Raw genomic sequence first — 23,542 nt, 5'->3', positions numbered from 1 at the left:
TATTCCGAATTATTTACAACAACACCCAATCCAAACAAATAATGATTTTTGAAAACCCAAATTTGAATTCAAAGCTTTCAAGCTTTTTAATGGCTATCAATGGTGGAAAATATATGGAAGAACAGATGAAGATGAAGATGAAGATGAAGAACAGAAATCTCCTTTCCGTTTGATTACTGGAGCTTCAGTAGCTTGCGTTTTCGTTTGATTATTGGAGCTTCAGTAGCTTGCGTTTTTTGAGAATTGTAGTTGAGTGAGAGAAGAGAGATCTCTTTCCGTTGAGGAATGAGAGAATTACGCAGCAATTCTAATTTGATGTTGACAGAATCACACGCAGATCTGGTGCCTTCATTTTAGCGCATTTTTTATGGCAAAATCTACCTATTTTTGGATTGGTATATAATTTGTAGTAAAAGTGTGGACTACACGGGTAAATAACAAATTATGAACATTTTTGGTAATAAAGTTTGATATATGGTATAGATAGGTAAAAATCCCTTTTAAATTTCTCCCCTCAAATGGTTCTCAAATTTATGTCAAGACGCGTGTTCTTCTCTATTGAATTTTTGAGCTTGAACTTGGAAGTCCGAAAACAGAGCTAAACCAGGTTTGTTTTATTTTCATAGTACTTGTCATACATCAAAACTTTAGTTGGATACAAATCATAAACAATCCGATATTAGTTTTGCACATAGCAAAAATTTCTTCTGGGATTGACTAATGCCTGTTACCTGTTCGATAGAATGTTTGTATAAGATGTTATTTATGTTCTAGTGATTAGATTGCTAAATTTTGGATTTTATTGAAGTAAAGCACTATAGTTGGGCATGTTTGTTTGGATTTTTCTTATATGCTGAATAAATCGGTTCTACCAGTATAAAGAATATTTATTTTTTAGTGAATAACTTACTGATATTTTAGAATAATTGATTAGTCTTTAATTAGTTGTCTAGTATTTACGGAAAGAAAAATATCACAATTAATTGAAAATCCAAGCCAGACAATGTCTGATATCTTGTAAATCTCCGAGCTAGTTCTTGAGTCCATTTTGCTAGAGAAGTTCGTTTGCACGTTGCTCAAAATGCTAAGTTGTCATTGTACCCCGCAGTTTTTCCGAACTGGAATGAAGCAAATCATCATTTTCTCTTTGAAGCAAAATAATAAAATGTTAGCAGGTACATACCCTTAATGATATCATTGACGTAAGGCTTTGGCAGAGACCAATTTCAGACCCGTAGGTCTGAAATTGGGAACTTTAGACCTTTAGACCTGTGGATTTCAACTTCAGACCTGCATTGTAAATTTCAGCTATTCTTTAAGTAGGGGGTCCTAAAAACGGTTGTTTGTGCACTTCGCTAAATTTGTTCGTTACTTAAAATTTGAGTTTCACTTATTGGACGCTTCCCAAGAAGAGCCCTCAAATGCTTCGTCTCTTATATTTGTGCCACGCATTCAGAGAAAGACACAACACACTTCTCTATATTTGCTCTGCTGAATTTCAGTAAGGAAAACCTAAAGAGTCGTCCAAATCTAGGTTGCTCGGACTCTTTACTTTTGGTGCCACACCCGTGTCGACACGACATGGGTGTGGGTGTGGGATCCGTACCGGATTTGGTCAACCGATTTTGGGTGCTTTGACCAAAATCGACCGAAGAATTCGGGACGAATATAATGATTTCTGAAATCAAAACAAAAACGAGGGTGAAATTGAAGAAAAAGGAATACCTTGTATATAGAAACTTCTGTGTCAGTCAGTTTCCTTTTATTTTCTTCTTGGATTCTCCTTTTGATCATTAATCTCTCTTTCTCGGAATACCTTGTTAGTTTTCCTCATCATATCTCATAATGTAGTCGTATTTTTGTAACTCTACTTTTAGATATTTGTATTATTTTTAGCCGAATACCCGCACCCGTATTCGTATCTGGATCCGTACCCTCCGAATCTTAAGATTTAGATCATGAAGGATCCGACCTCTAAATTAACACCCGTATCAGACACCCGCAACCGAGTCTGAGCAACTTAGATCCAAACACACATCTGATTCAGGTTTGTTTAATGTTACTTGTTATATATGAAGCATTACCCTTTTCAGACCTTAAATATGTCTTGTTAGCCTTGCGAATTTGGTAACTTTCGTTTAGGATTGACCAGTGCTTGCTACTTGTTCGATGGAATGTTAAACATGAACCTGTTTTTAGTGCAATTGGTATTGGGCTGTCTTGATGGAAAAAACCCTTTTGGTTTCTGGATCAATCGAGTGAAATATTGCGAGTAAATCGCTAAAATTTGAAAGAATTTGTAGGAAGCATGAATTTAGTATTTGCATGTATTTGAGGAGGAAGTAAAGCATTAAGATGATGTTTTCATGGAGATGAAGATGTTAAAGCCTTGTTTAGTATGTTGTTTTTATGTGTTTTGCTTAGCTTATTTCTGCTAGCGTATAGGACAATCACTTATTAGTGAATAACCTAATTTTTACTTATATAATTGGTTAATTTCTATTCAATTGTCTTCTACCAGAATACGAAAAAGTGTTTGAATCAGTTTCAAAATCCAAATCAACCACACCCTGATATCTTACAAGAGTCAGAGTATTCTTGAGTCCATCTTTACCAGTGCTAGAGGAATTGGTTTACCAAGTTTGCCTCCTTAATCTTTTCCATGAGCTGAAATCATTGAGGAACCTATAAAGTACTACGCTTAACATTTGGAAAAATTAAAACAAAGTTTCTGTATTAAATTTAACAGAGGATGGGCTTTAATGGCTTTAAACCAACTTTTATGAGTAAAAATTAGTTGTTTCTTCTTGGTGTAACTTGGCAAATGTGAATGATGTTGAAGTTGAGTTACATCGAGTACATTACACGATGTGAAGTGTTAACGCGCTTTTGTAACTAGATTCTATCATTTTCTTTCGGTGGGAGCATTAATAAAATCCTTGTTACTTATCAAAATTCATGTTACACCCCGTACTTTCATGTTAGAATATGAGCCGGAGAGGTTAAGGACCTTTACAAAGATAACGATGGGTTAAAACAAGTGGTAAGGAAGTATTTTGAGGGCTGGAGGTTAAACGAACCAAAGATGCTACAACCCGTACTTTCAGGGTAAAACTAGGAGTACTTAATATTTTAAGGAGGTCGTATTTTAAGGTAATTGAATCATATAATATTCGTATGTTAATTTTTGAAGTCAAACAAGTTGTAAAATAAAAGTAGGCAAAGTAAGTTATAACCCTTGCAATTTTGACGCTCAACTCCTTGAAGCTGTTTTTGCGTAGCAACATCCGTTCCTCTCCATCAAAACCAAGTTGTAAGTATCTCTCTCCCCCAGATTTCGCGAATGGCAAGAAACCCTTGTGCCTTTCTTATGCTGATTTTTGGATGATTTCTGCTTTGTCTAATTGGATTGAGAAAGCCTGGTCAGATTCATATTTTTCTTCTTTGCGATCTTTTATGATATAATTTTCCAATTATTATCTATTTCGCATGTATCGATCTTTCTTTTTGGGCTTTCGTAATCTGTTTTCTGAACTAGGAAAAAAGGAAAAAAAACCGAACAAGGTTGTCAGAAATAGAACATTATCTATTCCGTTGATATGTAGGATACTAGGATGCATATCCTTAAATTAATTAATTAACCTACTAGAATATCTAAGCAAGCATTCAACATCGATTGATTTTGAAGTACACCTGTACCTCCCGTAATTAGTATTTCTGTTAACTTAGACCCATAATTGAATCACGACAAGACTTTGGTTTTCTTGGTTTTTGGAATGAATTGGGGCTGAGTAGATGCTACGGAATAAATAGCTGACACCAACTAGCTTAGGATTGAGGCATTATCTAATGATTTTTACTTGGGGATGCACTGTACTTGGAAGAGTAAAAATTGTATTAAAAAATGTGGTTGAAAGATTATACTTTGATTACTTTAATGTTTTGGCTGGTTTTTGGTTATCTTTCCACTAACCGTAACTCTTTGTGCTGTTCTCTAGTTTTCTGCCCAGGGTACTGGTAGAGATTAAGGTTAACTTGAAGAGGGGACTCTTCTTTGTTGAGTGCCAATATCATGGCATCCTCTAAGAATGAGGAAAGTGGTGCTCAGGATGCAGCAGAAAGGATTAAGGTTGCAGCCTTGTCAGCTGCAAAGGGTTTGAGTCGTGCTCAGGCTGAGCGTGCCGCTGCCGCTGCTGCTAGAAATGTCAATGCATATGGCCAGAAGGAAGAAGGACCCAGTCGATGGCAGGAAAGAAAAGAAGCAAAGAGGCAGATGTATTTGATGAGTACTGAGAAACAGGTGAGATTGGGTGAAAGGAAAGACCTCAAGGCTTCAGGTTCCACCCTTGCTGCAGCTTCTCAATGTCAGAAATGTTTCCAGTCAGGGCACTGGACTTATGAGTGCAAGAATGAAAGGGTTTACATATCACGACCATCTCGTACACAGCAGCTGAAAAATCCAAAACTGAGGATGAAAGTATCAATATCTTATGATCTTGAAAACCCAGATATTGAGAAGGAGAGGAAGAGTGAAAAATCTGTGAAGAAGAGTAAGAGGAAGCATAAGTCGGATACAGAGTCCGGAAGTGATAGTGAGGCTTCAGTCTTTGAATCTGACAGTGATGCGTCATCAGCGACAAGGTCCGATGATTCTTCTGGGGAAAGTGAATCAAGTTATAGTTCTTCAACTGATTCAGAGGAAGAGAGGAGGAAGAGGAAGAAGAAGAAGAAGCAGCAGAAGAAGAAGAGAAGACACCGGAAATACAGCTCAACCTCTGAGTCTTCTGGTTCATCTTCAGATTCTGGGTCCGATTCTGAAGAGCGAACTAGCCGTAAGAAGAGCAGCAGGAGGCATACCAGAAAGCGGTGAAACATTGAACAATATGAGTAATCAGATGTGTGGTATCTGGTTCTTTAACGTTGAAAATATTTATATTTCTGTTCTCATGTGATAAAAGAGCTTTTGAGCAATGCACCTATGATAACTAGGATTTGCTGTTTCAAACGAATATGTTTTTATTGTAAACTTATGTTGTGGTTGTAGAATTCAGCGTGGCAAGAGTCGTCTCTTGTATTTTCTTTTTTCCATGTTGCTGGCTTACTCATTTCCCAGCTCGTATTTGACTGTCTTTCTTGTCTCTTGCCTGCTTGAAATTGTCCTACTCATTTAACTTTGGCAGAGTTGTCCTTTTCTGATGGAGAGCCTTGGAGCAACGGACAAGTTGTCTCCGTATGAATTGTAGGTTATGGGTTCGAGCCGTGGAATCAGCCACTGATGCTTGCAATATGGTAGGTTGCCTACATTAGACCCCCTTGGGACCCGGCGTTCACCCTTCCCCGGACCCGGCGTTCACCCTTCCCCGGACCCTGCGTGAACGCCGGGATGCTTTGTGGGGCTGCCCCTTTTTTTAGAGTTGTCCTTTTCTGGAGTTGGACTTAAATGTTAAACTTGTACCATGTGGCTTTGACCTTACTGGGAATTAGTTGGACTTGCCAAGAGAAAGTATGTAGCATTTGATGATTTTGCAGTTGAGTAGCTGCTGCTATGTCTTGCATAACTTGATCCAGCCTATTGGAGGTAGTCTCTAGAACTTTTTGCCTGCTTTCTTAGTACTTGTCTTGTTCCTTGAAGGAAAAAACTAGTCAATTGCCATTGGTCCAAGTAACAGATTCCTCCGTAGGACAGATTTTAATTCTTATATTGTTGAGATTTATCAGAGAAAAGATTGCTTGGGATGGCCAGATTGCTGGAACCTACGATATTGTCTCTCTTTGTCTGCTAAAAGGCAAAGAAATACATCTATTTTGATAATGAAACCATATCGTTGACTGATAGTTTATTTTCCGAACCTATCGTTGACTGGTAGTTTATTTCCGGAACCTATTCAATTTATAGCTATAAGAAAAAGGCCCAATCACTGCTAGAACAATGATCTATAGGTCACATGCTCGAATCGTCAAAGCAACTGCTAATGTTTGTATTAGAATAAGCTGTCTACATCACACCTTTGGGGTGCGGCCCTTCCCTGAATCCTACATACAGAATGCCTTGTGCACTGAGCTGTCCTTTACTGCTGGAACAGTGAAAAGATAAAATAGTGACTACGATCAACTTTGATGTCGTACTTGAGTTGGAGGGCTTCCCCTCCATCTGTCGAGTCAAGTTGAAAGAATTCCATTTGGTTAGGGAAAATAACATTGTATAGTCACTTTCAAAATAATAGCCGAAAAATGTATATTGTTTGTTTTTAGATACATTTCATATGTTATATACAAAAACTATACAAATTTTATATATTTTTTCGGCTACCGAATATAAAATGGCAAAATACATAGTTTACCCCCCGGAACTTAGGACCAAATCCCTTTGACGCACTTTCTGAGCACGAACATTCTTTTACACACTCAACTAAGGGTGTTCATGGTTCGGTATGAATCAGTTTTTCCCTAAAAAGAAACCAAACTAAGTCGGTTATTTAACTATTAGAACCAAACCAAACCAATTATGTTGGTTTTTTCTCGATTCGGTTTATGTCGGTTTTTCGATTTTTTCGGTTATTTTTCGGTTTTTTCTTAAATATAAAACATACACTACCAAACACATATTTCGGCGATCACATTTTTAACTTAACACTATCAAATCAATTGCCCTTTGAGAAATTTATTATTTACCAAGATATATTGATGATAATTGAATCAAATAGTGAAGGACTCGATTAAAAATATACTCCCTTGGTTTCAATTTATGTGTTTTTATAAACACCCCTACACTCAACCTTTCTAAAGTATGTCTAAGACACACCACTTTTTTCTTGACCAGTTTTTTATCTGGAGATTGCAACCACGTACCAATCAAAATACAACACGTGTCATAACTTCAACTATAAATAAATATATATTTAAAGTAAACTTTAATTGATTAATTTTTTTTTAAAAAAGAAGAAAATATTATGCACCTTCCCCCACCCGGGGTCTCCGGTAATGTTCAATGGGGATTTCAATTCGTCACCTGTCCATGCATAATTCTAAAGGTTAGAATTATATAATCCTCCTCTATTTTCTTGTCACTCTTCCTGCCGAAACTCATTTCTCTTGCTATATAAAATTGATTGGATGTTAACGAAAACCCAGACGGCAAAATATGGTCAAAAGCAAAACTTTATCTCTATTGGATTCTTGACATTCTTCAAAAAGGAATCTGTCTCCACCAGTAAAATGTTTGGTATTCACTGAAGGAGGAGGCACATAAATCGGTACAAGAATCAGGAGTGTGAGTGTGGGCTGAAGTGGTGAATGAGCTATGAATCTTTATCAGATCTGAGTAATTTTTTTTTAAATCGAGTTGCTAATAGAACTATTGAGGAGGAAGAGAAGATCTATATAAATGCTGAAAAAATTGTTCAGTTTTTGGCAAAGCAAGTATCTGCTCTTTGTTTCTCCGTTGAACACTTGGCAAGAAAATGATGAAAGAGGCTGTAGATTAGTTAAGGAAAATGGGGAAAAAACAAAGAAAGAAAAAAAAGGAAAAAAGAAAAAGAAAAAAAATCATTTTAAATTGTTAGATCAATTTATCAAATTTGGACCGTTCAAATAAAACATCACATATAAACTTTTTACTGTTCACGTGCCTTATTTTATTGGTAAAATAACAACAAAAATAACTTTAAAAAAAAAAAAAGATAAGTAAGGCAAAAGGGCCGAAGCCCATTTGCCTAAAAGAAAAGAAAGGGCTGCCGAGTTCGACGAAAGCTTCAGAAACGAAACAAGAAAAAAAACAGAGAAGGAAAGAAAGGGAGAAGAAGAAAGAGGCTAGAACCAAATCTTGAGAAATTTTAAATACACACTGGTTTTTACGGGTAATACTCGAATTTCTCATCTAAGTTCTTTTCTCCTGATTTTTTTATCTCAATTCATATATTTGAAAGGTTTCACAAGGTATAAGAAATTTAATACCAATTAGAGTTATTCTGGGCAACTTATGCAATTGAAAGTTGGTCAATGTTATTGTAGGATAAATTCACTTGGAAAAAGAAGGGTATTGATGTATTTGTACTTAAACTAGTCTGATTATATATGATCTTTGTTAGGTGTAAATTAAGTTAGGGTACAAGGATTTGAGTTTTGGTGTTTAACTGTGTTGCAATGACAATAGTGAATTTGGGTTTGAATGTTATGAGTCTAGTATTAAGTACAAAAGATAGGTACTAATTAAGAAGGAATATTATGGACAGTAAAGTTATTTCAGTTTCAATTTATGCACACGATTAAGGAAATTGGACAGTAAAGGGAATAAACCTTGTAAATATATTTTTACTTAAAAGATTTTGGACTAATTTAAATTACTCATAGCATGGGTAAATATAATTCGACGAATTGATGATAAAGTATAAAACTCGGAGGATTGGGGTATTCTAAAATAGCTATGAATTAGCTTAAAAAAGGAAATTAACATGAGATCGATATTATGTAATTATAGATTGATTGGAGGAATTTGTACGAGTTGCTTGAGGTGAAGCAGTTGGTATTTCGGCACGAGTACGGTGAGTAGTAATCTTACCGCAATTTGTGTTTTCATAACTTGTATGATTTACACATGATTTTTAATATGAATATGTTACCGATTATTTTGAGTTGCATGTGGGACAAATCTTTTACTCGATATGATACCGAAATAGTTATTTGAGGTGAATACCGTGGTTTTAAATATTTTCGTTGTCACTAGATCTGTTTGATCGTTACTTGAATTTACTGTTATCGAAAGGAAATTATATGATTTGATAAGAACCGAAATGCCCTATATTGTTATAAAATAGTTTCTACGAGTATATACGGATTACAAAGACGAGTATAAATGGGAGTAGATATTGAAGGATCCCGTAGCTAACGGCGGGTTCGTTAGACCTGGTGCACCTTGTAATTACCGATTACCGTTATAGCCCTCGCTAGTGGGAAGGGTTTTCACTCTTCCTCTCCTTCTCAATATCTGGGTTTTCTAGATCATAAGATATTGATAATTTCATCCTCAGTTTTGGATTCTTCAGCTGCTGTGTACGAGAAGGACGTGATATGTAAACCCTCTCATTCTTGCACTCATAAGTCCAGTGCCCTAACTGGAAACATTTCTGACATTGAGAAGCTGCAGCAAGGGTGGAACCTGAAGCCTTGAGGTCTTTCCTTTCACCCAATCTCACCTGTTTCTCAGTACTCATCAAATACATCTGCCTCTTTGCTTCTTTTCTTTCCTGCCATCGACTGGGTCCTTCTTCCTTCTGGCCATACGCATTGACATTTCTAGCAGCAGGAGCAGCGGCGCGCTCAGCCTGAGCACGACTCAAACCCTTTGCAGCTGACAAGGCTGCAACCTTAATCCTTTCTGCTGCATCCTGAGCACCACTTTCCTCATTCTTAGAGGATGCCATGATATTGGCACTCAACAAAGAAGAGTCCCCTCTTCAAGTTAGCCTTAATCTCTACCAGTACCCTGGGCAGAAAACTAGAGAACAGCACAAAGAGTTAAGGTTAGTGGAAAGATAACCAAAAACCAGCCAAAAAAGTAATCAAAGTATAATCTTTCAACCACATTTTTTAATACAATTTTTACTCTTCCAAGTACAGTGCATCCCCAAGTAAAAATCATTAGATAATGCCTCAATCCTAAGCTAGTTGGTGCCAGCTATATATTCCGTAGCATCTACTCAGCCCCATTTCATTCCAAAAACCAAGAAAACCAAAGTCTTGTCGTGATTCAATTATGGGTCTAAGTTAACAGAAATACTAATTACGGGAGATACTGGTGTACTTCAAAATCAATCGATGTTGAATGCTTGCTTAGATATTCTAGTAGGTTAATTAATTAATGTAAGGATATGCATCCTAGTATCCTACACATCAACGGAATAGATAATGTTCTATTTCTGACGACCTTGTTCGTTTTTTTTCCTTTTTTTGTTCAGAAAACAGATTACGAAAGCCCAAAAAGAAAGATCGATACATGCGAAATAGATAATAATTGGAAAATTATATCATAAAAGATCACAAAGAAGAAAAATATGAATCTGAGCAGGCTTTCTCAATCCAATCAGACAAAGCAGAAATCATCCAAAAATCAGCATTAGAAAGGCACAAGGGTTTCTTGCCATTCGCGAAATCTGGGGGAGAGAGATACTTAAAACTTGGTTTTGATGGAGAGGAACGGATGTTGCCACGCAAAAACAGCTTCAAGGAGTTGAGCGTCAAAATTGCAAGGGTTATAACTTACTTTGTCGACTTTTATTTTACAACTTGTTTGACTTCAAAAATTAACATACGAATATTATATGATTCAATTACCTTAAAACACGACCTCCTTAGAATATTAAGTACTCCTAGTTTTACCTCGAAAGTATGGGTTGTAGCATCTTTGGTTCGTTTAACCTCCAGCCCTCAAAATACTTCCTTACCACTTGTTTTAACCCATCGTTATCTTTGTAAAGGTCCTTAACCTCTCCGGCTCATATTCTAACATGAAAGTACGGGGTGTAACATGAATTTTGATAAAGCAGCTTTTTTTTTTGATGAGTAATAAGGATTTTATTAATGCTCCAACCGAAAGAAAATGATAGAATCTAGTTACAAAAGTGCGTTAACACTTCACATCGTGTAATGTACTCGGTGTAACTCGGCTTCAACATCATTCACATTTGCCAAGTTACACCAAGAAGAAACAACTAATTTTTACTCATAAAAGTTGGTTTAAAGCCATTAAAGCCCATCCTCTGTTAAATTTAATACAGAAACTTTGTTTTAATTTTTCCAAATGTTAAGCGTAGTACTTTATAGGTTCCTCAATGATTTCAGCTCATGGAAAAGATTAAGGAGGCAAACTTGGTAAACCAATTCCTCTAGCACTGGTAAAGATGGACTCAAGAATACTCTGACTCTTGCAAGATATCAGGGTGTGGTTGATTTGGATTTTGAAACTGATTCAGACACTTTTTCGTATTCTGGTAGAAGACAATTGAATAGAATTAACCAATTATATAAGTAAAAATTAGGTTATTCGCTAATAAGTGATTGTCCTATACGCTAGCAAAAATAAGCTAAGCAAAACACATAAAAACAACATACTAAACAGAGCTTTAACATCTTCATCTCCATGAAAACATCATCTTAATGTTTTACTTCCTCCTCAAATACATGCAAATACTAAATTCATGCTTCCTACAAATTCTTTCAAATTTTAGCGATTTACTCGCAACATTTCACTCGATTGATCCAGAAACCAAAAGGGTTTTTTTCATCAAGACAGCCCAATACCAATTGCACTAAAAACAGGTTCATGTTTAACATTCCATCGAACAGGTAGCAAGCACTGGTCAATCCTAAACGAAAATTACCAAATTTGCAAGACTAACAAGACATATTTAAGGTCTGAAAAGGGTAATGCTTCATATATAACAAGTAACATTAAAGCAAACCTGAATCAGATGTGTGTTTGGACCTAAGTTGCTCGGACTCGGGTGCGGGTGTCTGATACGGGTGTTAATTTAGAGGTTGGATCCTTCATGATCTAAATCTTAAGATTCGGAGGTTACGGATCCAGATACGAATACGGGTGTGGGTATTCGGCTAAAAATAATTCAAATATCTAAAAGTAGAGTTATAAAAATATGACTACATTATGAGATATTATGAGGAAAACTAACAAGGTATTCCGAGAAAGAGAGATTAATGATCAAAAGGAGAATCCAAGAAGAAAATAAAAGGAAACTGACTGACACAGAAGTTTCTATATACAAGGTATTCCATTTTCTTCAATTTCACCCTCGTTTTTGTTTTGATTTCAAAAATCATTATATTTGTCCCGAATTCTTCAGTCGATTTTGGTCAAAGCACCCATAATCGGTTGACTAAATCCGGTACGGATCCCATACCCACACCCATGTCGTGTCGACACGGGTGTGACACCAAAAGTGAAGAGTCCGAGCAACCTAGATTTGGACGACTCTTTAGGTTTTCCTTACTCAAATTCAGCAGAGCAAATATAGAGAAGCATTTTGTGTCTTTCTCTGAATGTGTGGCACAAATATAAGAGAGAAGCATTTGAGGGCTCTTCTTGGGCAGCGTCCAATAAGTGAAACTCAAATTTTAAGTAATGAATAAATTGAGCGAAGTGCACAAATAGCCGTTTTTAGGACCCCTTACTTAAAGAATAGCTGAAATTTACAATGCAGGTCTGAAGTTGAAATCCACAGGTCTAAAGTTTCCAATTTCAGACCTACGGGTCTGAAATTTGCCTCTGCCAAAGCCTTACATCAATGATATCATTAAGGGTATGTACCTGCTAACAATTTATTATTTTGCTTCAAAGAGAAAATGATGATTCGCTTCATTCCAGTTCGGAAAAACTGCGGGATACAATGACAACTTAGCATTTTGAGCAACGTGCAAACGAACTTCTCTAGCAAAATGGACTCAAGAACTAGCTCGGAGATTTACAAATATCAGACATTGCCTGGCTTGGATTTTTAATTAATTGTGATATTTTTCTTTCCGTAAATACTAGACAACTAATTAAAGACTAATCAATTATTCTAAAATATCAGTAAGTTATTCACTAAAAAATAAATATTCTTTATACTGGTAGAACCGATTTATTCAGCATATAAGAAAAATCCAAACAAACAGGCCCAACTATAGTGCTTTACTTCAATAAAATCCAAAATTTAGCAATCTAATCACTAGAACATAAATAACATCTTATACAAACATTCTATCGAATAGGTAACAGGCATTAGTCAATCCCAGAAGAAACTTTTGCTATGTGCAAAACTAATATCGGATTGTTTATGATTTGTATCCAACTAAAGTTTTGATGTATGACAAGTACTATGAAAATAAAACAAACCTGGTTTAGCTCTGTTTTCGGACTTCCAAGTTCAAGCTCAAAAATTCCATAGAGAAGAACACGCGTCTTGACATAAATTTGAGAACCATTTGAGGGGAGAAATTTAAAAATAGCTAGATGTAGCAGTGTTCATTCAAAAATAGCCACAATTTTAAAAGTAATAGAAATTTAGCCACTTTTCTTGTAAAGATAAATCTGAACAAAAATACTATTCAACATCCGGAAAAATACTCCAGCATAATATACTGGAGTTCTAGTATAATATACCGATCCAGCATAATATACTGGAGTTTGGAGGATCGGTGCTCTAGTCTCCAATATATTATACTGGAGCCAGCAAAGTATACCCGTCCAGCATAACAGGCTGGAAGTTCATACACAGGTGCACCGAGCTCCAGTATATTGTGCTGGACCAGTCACTGTTGCAACAAAATAGTGACTATTTTTTATTAACTTGGTGAACGCTGACTATTTTTGAATGACCAGTCCGAAAACTAGCTATACCGTGCTATTTTTACTTAAAATTTGGGTTTCACTTATTGGACGCGGCCCAAGAAGAGCCCTCAAATGCTTCGTCTCTTATATTTATGACCGCATTCAAAGAAAGAAAGACACAACTCTCTTCTCTATATTTGCTCTGCTGAATTTCAGTGAGGAAAACCTAAAGAATTCGTCCAAACACACATCTGATTCAGGTTTGCTTTATTGTTATTCGTTATATGTGAAGCATTCAAACTATACCCATTTAATGTCACTTGGTACGTTTCGTTTAGGATTGACCAGTGCCTGCTACCTGTTTGATGGAATGTCTATACATGAATCTGTTCTAGTGCAATTAGTATTGGGCTGTCTTGGTTAACAAAACCCTTTTGGTTTCTGGATCAATTGAATGAAATGTTGTGAGTAATTCGCTAAAAATTGAAGAATTTGTAGGAAGGAAGCATGAATTTAGTATTTGCTATAGATGAGTGTTTGATGAGAAAGTAAATCATTAAGATGATGTTTTCATGAAGATGAAGATGTTAAAATCCTGTTTGGCGTGTAGTTTTTATATGTTTTGCTTAGCTTATTTCTGTCAGTGTATAGAATAATCACTTATTAGTGAATAACCAAACTGTTACTTATATAATTGATTAATTTCTATACAATTATCTAGTACCAAAATACATAAAGTGTTTGAATCAGTTTCAAAATTCAAACCGAGCACACCTGATATCTTGCAAGAGTCGGAGTAATCTTGAGTCCATCTTTAACAGTGCTAGAGGAATTGGTTTACCAAGTTGGCCTCCTTAATCTTTTCCATAAGCTGAAATCATTGAGGAACCTATAAAGTTTGAAGCTTAATATTTGGAAAAATTAAAACATAGTCTTCTGTAAACTTTACAGAAGATGGGTTTTAATGGCTTAAAACCAACTATTATGAGTAAAAATTAGTTGTTTCTTCTTGGTGTAACATGGCAAATGTAAATGATGTTGAAGCCATGTTACATTACACGATATGAAGTGTTAATGCACTTTTGTAACTACATTCCAGCATTTTTTTTTGCTGGATGCGTTAATAAATCCTTATTACTTATCAAAAAAAGTTGTTTCTTCGAAATTCATCCCAATGTTTCACCTTCGGATCTTTTGAAGACAAACCTGGCCTCATTAAATGATACTTTTTTTTGGGGGGGGGGGGTGACTAGGCTAAATTACTGTTTATTTCCTCAGAGAGTCAAAAAGAAGCCATATTCCACCTTTATGGAAGTGGTGACAATTACCTTGTTTACCTGCCCAACTCTTTATCCTATTCCACGTTTTGCCCCAAGAGCCATGCACCTCAGTTATCAATCCATTGCAATCGAATCCTTTCTGTTAACTCACACCAGTCTGTACCTTGGCCCACCGTCATGCTTACTTGCTAACTGCCGTTTCCAGCGACACTTGCTATATCTCAGGTCCATCTTCACCTTTCCTGTTGCTTTCCGTGTAATTATAAAAGGTACTAAATGAAAGATTGCCTCGTTCAATGTGGAAATTAGGAATTAGTTTTCAATGAAATTTAAGAAAACTGAAATTTTAGAGGACATGACACTTCGTAGAAGTTGATTTACAAATAGATCGACTATATAAAAAGAGACTTTAAATCCTTGAAACTCGAAATGTTAGATTATCTGTCAAGTTGTATATATATGCTAATAACTCTTCATTGCTGGATTTGGAACAGTGGGTCTATGAAGTCATCTCATAAATGATGGATTTGTGCTCACTTAGCAATCTCTTAGGATTAGTACTTATAGTTAGCTCTAGTGTAAGATACTAAATTGCATTTCTTGATGATGAGAAGTACTCCCTGAATGTTGATCTCTATCTATGATTTTTTGATATTTCAGTTAACTTCCTTGATGGAAGGGGAGCCTTGGTGTAACTGATAAAATTGCTGTCATGTGATCAGGAGGTCACGGGTTCGAGCCGTGGAAACAGCCTCTTGCAGAAATGCAGGGTAAGGCCGCGTACAATAGACCCATGTGGTCCGGCCCTTTCCCGGACCCCGGACCCCGCACATAGCTGGAGTTTAGTGCACCGGGCTGCCCTTTTTGTTTAGTTAACTTCCTTGATGATACTTCTTTTGATGTCTTTGTTACTTCTAGCAGAATGGTGATTCCCCCGCCAATTAGACCAGACAGAGTTACAAAGTATCTCAAACCTTACGTGCTGAGGATGCACTTCACAAACAAGTATGTAAATGCTCAAGTAGTTCACACACCAACTGCAACGGTTGCCGCTTCTGCAAGTACACAAGAGAAAGGCTTAAGGCTTGCCATGGTAGAAGGAAAAGAAAATACTAGAGATGTTGCTGCTGCTGCAAAAATAGGTAAGTTGTTAGGAGAGCGATTGCAGGCTAAAGGTATTCCTGCCGTATCTGTTTTCTTTAAGAGAGAGCAAAGGTACCATGGAAAGGTCAAAGCAGTTATTGATTCAGTGAAAGAAGTAGGCATAGAATTGGTTTGATTGAAACACAATGACTACTTTCTCGTTTCATGGCCTGCTGGATTTCCTCCCAAGGCAAAGGATTTATATGTTCTATTGACTTTGCAAATCTATTTTCGCGACAATTTGCTTGTCTCAGTTCTTCCAAACTGGAGCAATATGTGGTTTTATGTATGAGATGTCACTTATGACATTCCTGTGTTCTGAGTTCTTTTTATTCCAAGAAGAAGGTTCCTAGCCTCCTGGTCCACCCCCCTACCCTCCCCCTTCCTCCACCATCCTACCCCAGCCACGACTATTCTCCAGTAACTTTTTTCCTTCTCGAACCTGATAATTATAAATCCTATTCATCATTTGCGTAAAGTTGAAGTCTAGGATGTAGGAGATGTGCTTGTTTCGGGGTCAAAATCTTAACTTGAAAATCAGATTAAAAAACAAAGGGAATTTATACAACAATATCACGTGATACTAAAATTATAGCCTGTTTGGCTGTGCTGCCGTTTTGCAAGAAGTGTTTTTTTTCATAGCCAAAAGTACTTTTCCCCCCAAGGTTAAGGTGTTTGGCAAAGTGTTTAGAAGGCAAAAAGTGTTTTTCACTAGAATTAGAAGCATTTTTTGAGAAGCAAAAAAAAGTAGCTTCTTCCCAAAAGCACTCTTGAGAGAAACACACTTATAGCATGTTTGGCCAAGCTTATTTTTGGCCAAAAGTATTTTTTTTTTGGCCAAAAGCACTTTTGGCCTCAATTTGAGGTGTTTGGCCAAGCTTCTGGAAGGAAAAAAAGTGTTTTTGAGGAGAAGCAGAAGCATTTTTGGAGAAGCAGAAAAAATAGCTTCTCTCCAAAAGCACTTTTTTCAGAAGCACTTTTGAGAAAAATATACTTAGAAGCAGTTTTTTAAAGCTTGGTCAAACACTAATTGCTGCTCAGAAGTGCTTTTCAAACTAATTAACCAAACACAAACTGCTTCTCACCAAAAGTACTTTTGAGAAAAACACTTTTGAAAAAAAGCACTTCTCAAAATAAGCTGATTTTTGTAGCTTGGCCAAACGGGTTATTAGAAGGATTTTTTAAAAGTTTGGCCAAACACTAATTGTTGCTCAAGCACAAACTGCTTCTCACCTAAAATACTTTTTAAAAGAAAGCTGATTTTAGAAGTATGGCCAAACATGGTGTTATCGTCTAATAACTTATTTGGCTTTCAAGTAGAGTATTTAAGGAGAACGGTCAAAAGATGTTTTAATTGCACAATTTCATGAACGATAATTGTCTCAGTTTGGCGTGAATCAAGTAAAGTGTCTCAGTTAGGGGTGTGCATTCGATTTATCGATTCGATTTTGACCCTTATCGATAATTACTTATCGATTATCGATTTATGCATATGCTTATCGTTATCGTTTCAATAAGGTTTCGATTTTTTCGATTTCGATTTATCGATATTTGGGGCTTATCGATTCGGTTATCGATTACACCAATAAGAAAATTTGTTGTCCCTTTAAGTATAGAATAACTTAAGATAATCATAGTAAGTAGTAACAATTGTTCCTTCTATTGTTCTACATACAGTAACATAGACTTTTTTGCTCTCTCTTTTACGTTTTTTTCCTTTGCTTGACTGTTCATTTGACCAGAAAAGTGTCAGCACACTAAAAAAAACTGAACAAGTTACAAATGTTTTTACAACAATCAGAAGTCACCAACATGCTACCAACTGATAACAAACAATCTCAAATAAAATGAGCATGCTGTCAAACCCTTTAGTGACAGGCTAAAGCCACAGAATCAAACAATCTCAAATAATTTTAATACACCTGAAATCAGAATGTTAAGCGCAGAACTGTTCTTATGAAATTATGTTGGATGAACATTGAACACAATAGAGATTAGAGCGTGCAATTGGACCTGCAGCTCTTCTTCTTGCACAGAGCAATTTTAAGACACCAAGCTTTAAACCTGAAAGAAATTAAAAAAATATTAATAACTTTGTAATACATCACATTCTTTTACAAGTATATTATTTAAAATGGAGAACTTACATAGCAGCTAACAAACTTTAGCAAACATCGTCGGTGAAAGCTTCTTTGTCAATATTAGTAAAATCTAATAAGAATATACATTAACAAGTCAAGCAATTAATATATTATTTAACTATCTTAGGCAATACAATAAAATTAATTAAAATATACATGTCTTCCTCGAGTGTCTCGAGAAAATCTAAATCTTCCTCAACATTTACAGGAAGCTATTCACTTCGAAGCCAATCTTGAAGGCACACTAGAGTTTCAACCAATTTAGGAGTTAATGAACTCCTAAATTGGTCAAGAATACGCCCTCCGGTACTAAATGCACTTACAGATGCCACACTTGAAATTGGAATAGCAAGCACATCTCGAGCCATCATACCAAGAATAGGAAATCTAGGTGAGTTCACCTTCCACCAAGCCAAGATATCAAACTCCGGTCTTTCATTTTCAGGATCTTCTCCAAGATACTTTTCCAATTATGTTTTAGAATCTACACCTCCACTTGCAGCTTTATGTTTCCTTATTTCATCTAAGAGTGCACCTAAACCAGTTGAAGTTTCCATTGTGCTGAATGAAGAGCTTGGCAAAGAGGTAGAAACTTTACCACCAGTATCTTTTGAAACCGACTTAGAGACATACTCATTAAACAATGAACTCATATAAGTATGAACCTCTTTTTCAATAATTGTTCCTTCATCATCTCCAAACATCTTCTTAAGTACAAAACTAACAGTAGTAAACTTGTAGCGAGGATCCAAAACACAAGCAATGAAAATCATTTTGTTCATTTTTTTTGGTTCACCCCAATACTTCTCAAATTTTTTCCACATACTTAATGCCATCTCACTCAACAATTTATCTTCAGTTGTTATTAATCGATTTAAGTAAATAGCAACTTGACCAATTTCAATAAAATGGGCATTCGATGTTACATAAAGTGACCCGGACACCTTCAAAGTGAGATTATAAAATATTTCAAGAAATTGTGCAATTCTCTTTACCTCATCCCAATCAGTTCTTGTAAGAATACCTACAGGCTTTCCATCTGAAATGGCATCAAACATAAGATAACGTGACAAGCTGGTATCACGATCAGAATATTCTTTAATTGCACGCTCATATTCAATAGCCCTGCTCAACATCAAGTAGGTGGAATTCCACCTTGTAGGAACATCTAAGCATAAAGACTTCTTGACAATATTTTCACTTTCACAACATTCCTGAAACTTCCTCAACCTAGCAGGAGACTGTCTAATGTATCTGACTACACATCTAACACGAGCAATAGAAATACTTGACTCTTTTAAACCATCTTTCACAATAAGATTTACAATATGTGCCATGCATCGCATGTGAAGGTGATGACCATTCATGGAATTGGTTCCCCAATCATCTAATTTGTCAGACAGCTGCTCCACGGTCACATCATTTGAACTAGCATTGTCAACTATGACAGTGAAAATCTTTTGCAAACCCCACTCACGCAAATAATCAATAATACACCTTGCCATATCTTCACCTTTATGACTAGTAATTGGAGAAAAGTTAATAATTCTTTTATGCATAATCCATTCACTATCAATCCAATGGGTTGTGATGCACATATAGTTAATTTTTTGAATAGAAGTCCATGTATCAGTGGTAAGACTTACTCTTTGACTTGTTCCTTTAAGAAACTTCAGTAATTTATTTTTTTCCACATTAAAAAGAGCAAAACAATCCCGTGTAACAGTAGTACGGGAAGGAATATGAAAACAAGGTTGTGTCATTTTCATAAAGTTTCTAAAGCCTTCCTTCTTAACAAAACTAAATGAAAGTTCATCAACAATCACTATACTACACAAAGCCATCCAACACTCTTCTTGATCAAATTTCCATGGAATAAGACCACCTTTATTACCCCCCGGTAATGTTTGAAATTGTAATAGTTTTTGACCTTTTTCAACTTTATAAGGATTCTTTGGACATTTATCGATATGATTATTCATTTGTGTCATACTTTTACCTTTTGTCTCAAAATATTCTTGTCCACAAAATCTACATGCATATTTATTATTTCCTGTAGCATCAACCTTTTCTTCAAAAAAATCCTATGCCCGAGATCGTTTTTTCCTTTGTTTTGTAATTGTCGAGTGAGTAGTTGCAGTGGTAGACTCGGAACCTCTACTTTCATCACCCACTTTATCAGTATTACCATTTTCAGCCATGTGAAGTGAATGAAGAATGTAACTTACAGTCTTAAACGAGTTGAATGAACCAAAGCAAGACGAAGTCAGCACTCCTCGCTCTTGAATCTACATATCAAAATAAAATACAAACCTTGTTTTACATGGTTGCCACAAGTAGGTTTTCACCATTTGCATACAATAAGCAATTGAAACTTAGTTGTACATCATCACACTAATAAGGTGGAAAATGATACCAATAAAAAAGGGTTGTTCAAAAAAAAAATATGACGTAAAGTGTAAGGTCCAGAAAGTGTTAAAACTCATGTCCATTTATTTTGTCACTTTGTTAATTATTTAGTTTGATTCATGTAGTGCTTTATGTGTTAATTGGATCACGAACTCTTCCATTTTAAAGCAATGGAAAATGTTTTTCCATTTTCCATCATCAAGAACTTTTCCATCATCAACCTGTTTTATATCAAAGCAACTTCAAGATTTCAACTTCTCATGGCTTCATCTTGATTTCAAAAAAGTAAAATGTTTTTTTTCTTTTCCAATTACCTGCTGTTTAAAAATGAAAATCCTTTTCGGAAATCCTTAAAAGCAATTCTGTTGAGAATCACTGTTAGTGCGTACACTTATATAAAATTAAGCATTTGTTCAAGCATCATGTTCATAGCTTCTATAAAATTTAGTAATTTAGTAAAAACAGAAGAAAAAAAAATTACTGAGAGAACCCATTTGGAGATAGAGAATTACCAGATCTGTGGGAGAAACCGAGAAAGGAGGAATTTTGATTGAAGAAAATTTGAGGCTTCGGCTCTAAAGGGGCAGAAGCAGAACAGTTCTTGAGCAGAGCTTGACTCTTGAGGAACTTCAGATTCTGAACTGAAGCAGAAACGGCTCGCCGGCGCCTGAACTGAACGGATGAACCGATGAAGTCGTGACTCGTGAAGAGAAAATAATAGGGTAGGGGAAAATCTTGAGGAACTTCAGATTAAGAAGGCAGAAGCGGCGCATGAAAATGGAAACATAAGTTAGGGTAAAGGAAGGGTTATTACTTATTTATATAGAATAAGGGTATAGTTGTCTTTTTAGTTTATCTTATCGGTTTATCGATAAAATGATAACCGAAGTGGACAAAATCGAAATCGAAATCGATAACTCGATAAGAAAATTTTCGAAATCGAAATCGATAAACCGATAACAAATAATCGATTCGATTTGTCGATAAACCGATTCGAATGCACACCCCTAGTCTCAGTTATATTAAGATGTTTCAATGCAGTATTCTAATGTTGAATTAGCGACACAGAAGAGCAATGCAATTATTGATGTGTTAGAAAGGTAAGAGATTTAGAGCCTGTTTGGAAAGCCATTTAGGAATTGGATTTGAATGTAATTGGGTGTAATTACATAGTTTGGCATGTTTGTTTGGCCAGGTAATTACTTGGTCAGTATGGAATTGGGTGTAATTAAAGAGGTATAATTACACTCTCCAATTCTCAAGGGGAGGTGAGAATTAATGGCAATTACACTAGGTAATTACAAGGTTGCCTTTTAGTTTCTTTCCTTTTTATTTTAATTTTAATTTTAATTTTTTTCTTTACAACTTTTTATATCTATATTTTTTTAAATTTTTAAATTTTATTTTTACTTTTATTTTTTTTGAAATTTTAAAATATATTTTATTTGTACATTATTTATATTTTATTTCTCTACCTTTACTTCTTGTGATTCCATGAAATTGCTTATATTTTATTTTTTATTTATTTTATTATTCTATTTTTTTGAAACTACGCCTCCTAATATTAGAAATAATGAGTCATTAACAAACTTGGTATATAATGATTGATGCAATTAAAGTGAAATTTCATTGTTGAATGTGGTTATAAACTTATTATGTTTCTTAATCTTAAGTTGTAGTAGAACTTACTATTATTATGTTGGAATTTGACATATGTTAAACTATATTTTTTGGATTTTAAAATTGTGTTATATTCATGGTTCCAATTTACTTGTTTTAATAGTATTGACTCATATTGCATGTTGTTCATTTGAATAATGTTATGACATTATATTTATAAATATTAATTTATTTATCAAACATAAATTCCATGATATTTTACAAAATATATGTTTTTAGTTTTTGTAAGTATCTAAATTAAATATTATTAATTTAGAATATATATAAAAATTATTTTTACAATATTAATTATAAATATATGATTACTAATTAATGTATATTCACGAAAAATATACATCTTAAATACCAAATATAATATCATTTATACTTATACAAATTTATAGGCATATATTTATTATATTAACTTTTAAGTTTTGATAATTGCTTCATTTAAAATTTTATTTAATTGTGTAATTACACTTGTGCAACCAAACAGTAAACTTGTAATTACACTGTGATTACACTATGACAAACAAACAGGTCGTCGTAATTACACAACTGTGTAATTACTAGGCTGTGTAATTAGTCTTTGGACTGGCATTGCTTGAATTGATGCGGTGAAGTTTGGAAATTTTACCTTCTGTAGCAAATGTTGATACCTTATTTATTATAAATAAATACCCTTTCAAAAAATAATCTCCTATAGCTACCTTTTAATTTTTATAGCAAAATATCTATTTATGGCCACTTCCTACCTTTAAGCCATTAAATACGTTGTGTATTATTTTTCTCTCACAAAATTACCGTATAGGAAGTAAACTTCTCTCTCCACGATCTCTCTCTCCAATTTCTCTCCGTCATAGCGCCATTCTCTTCCCCATTCTTTCTATCAACGATTCTCCACTGATTTATCTTCATTGTCTCTCTCAATTTTTAACTTTTTTTGCTCCAAAGAGTTGTGCTTAGTAGAAACAAAGATCTGGGGAAAACAAGATAAAGGAGAAACAAAGATCTGGAGAAATACAAGCGCAGATCTCAAAATTTTCAAAGCAGAAATGAGAGATTCACTACCTGTACGACTCAGAGGGCGCCGGTAACGGTGGCGATGCCCCATATGGCGGCGGCCTGGATATCGATGGATTGAGGACGGAGTTTGGGACTGAGGAACTTGAGGAGTCTATTACCTTTTTTTCATTATTTTTCAATGTATTTCATGTATTTCATTGTATTCATTGTCTTTAGTTTTTTCTACTTTGTCAACATATTCATTGTATTTAACTGTATTCAATGTAATTATATAATTTCAAAGCTTCACTTTGTTTCACTGTTTTGTTCAGCAATATATATTCAACAGTATGTATTCTACGTATTGTAGAATGTATTCATATGTTTTTTAATTAATATAATTTATGTATTCAGATGTACATATGTGTTCAAATGTATCTGCAGTATGTATTCATATGTTTTTGACTATAGATGACCTGTTATACTTCATGTATTCAATGTATTTAACTCTATTCAATATAATTATATAATTTCAATATATAAATCTATTTGTAAAGATACCACTAAAAAATATTTTAGTAAAG

At 35.0% G+C, this 23,542-nt stretch overlaps 3 protein-coding genes across 8 annotated transcripts; 2 read left to right on the top strand and 1 right to left on the bottom strand.

The window, feature by feature from the left end:
- The first annotated feature begins 3,213 nt into the window (after window positions 1–3,213).
- Window positions 3,214–5,088, top strand: LOC104218926 (uncharacterized). 2 transcript variants are annotated; one of them, XM_070170656.1, is made up of 2 exons: window positions 3,214–3,313; window positions 3,999–5,088. In XM_070170656.1, the coding sequence occupies exon 2, from the start codon at window positions 4,073–4,075 to the stop codon at window positions 4,868–4,870; it is 798 nt and encodes a 265-aa protein (XP_070026757.1). In that variant the 5' UTR covers window positions 3,214–3,313; window positions 3,999–4,072; the 3' UTR covers window positions 4,871–5,088. The 2 variants fall into 2 exon arrangements, with proteins under 2 accessions (XP_070026757.1, XP_070026758.1); XM_070170657.1 differs by having other exon boundaries at window positions 3,264–3,422.
- A 2,610-nt stretch (window positions 5,089–7,698) lies between these two features.
- Window positions 7,699–16,052, top strand: LOC104218929 (uncharacterized). 5 transcript variants are annotated; one of them, XM_009769541.2, is made up of 4 exons: window positions 7,699–7,856; window positions 8,477–8,540; window positions 12,213–12,311; window positions 15,523–16,052. In XM_009769541.2, exon 4 carries the CDS (start codon window positions 15,524–15,526, stop codon window positions 15,878–15,880), a length of 357 nt encoding a protein of 118 aa, XP_009767843.1. In that variant the 5' UTR covers window positions 7,699–7,856; window positions 8,477–8,540; window positions 12,213–12,311; window position 15,523; the 3' UTR covers window positions 15,881–16,052. The 5 variants fall into 5 exon arrangements, with proteins under 5 accessions (XP_009767843.1, XP_070026756.1, XP_009767840.1 ...); XM_070170655.1 differs by lacking the exon at window positions 12,213–12,311 and adding an exon at window positions 9,954–10,246; XM_009769538.2 differs by lacking the exon at window positions 12,213–12,311.
- LOC104218928 (uncharacterized) lies at window positions 8,860–9,505 on the bottom strand. Its single transcript, XM_070170654.1, has one exon. It carries the CDS (start codon window positions 9,417–9,419, stop codon window positions 8,943–8,945), a length of 477 nt encoding a protein of 158 aa, XP_070026755.1. The 5' UTR covers window positions 9,420–9,505; the 3' UTR covers window positions 8,860–8,942.
- Window positions 16,053–23,542: the final 7,490 nt, after the last annotated feature.

The sequence above is a fragment of the Nicotiana sylvestris genome, chromosome 3 (assembly GCF_000393655.2).
Source record: "Nicotiana sylvestris chromosome 3, ASM39365v2, whole genome shotgun sequence".
In the NCBI taxonomy this organism is placed as follows: Eukaryota; Viridiplantae; Streptophyta; class Magnoliopsida; order Solanales; family Solanaceae; genus Nicotiana; species Nicotiana sylvestris.
Note: the sequence above shows the minus strand (reverse complement) of the source record. Positions and strands in the feature narration are given on the sequence as shown.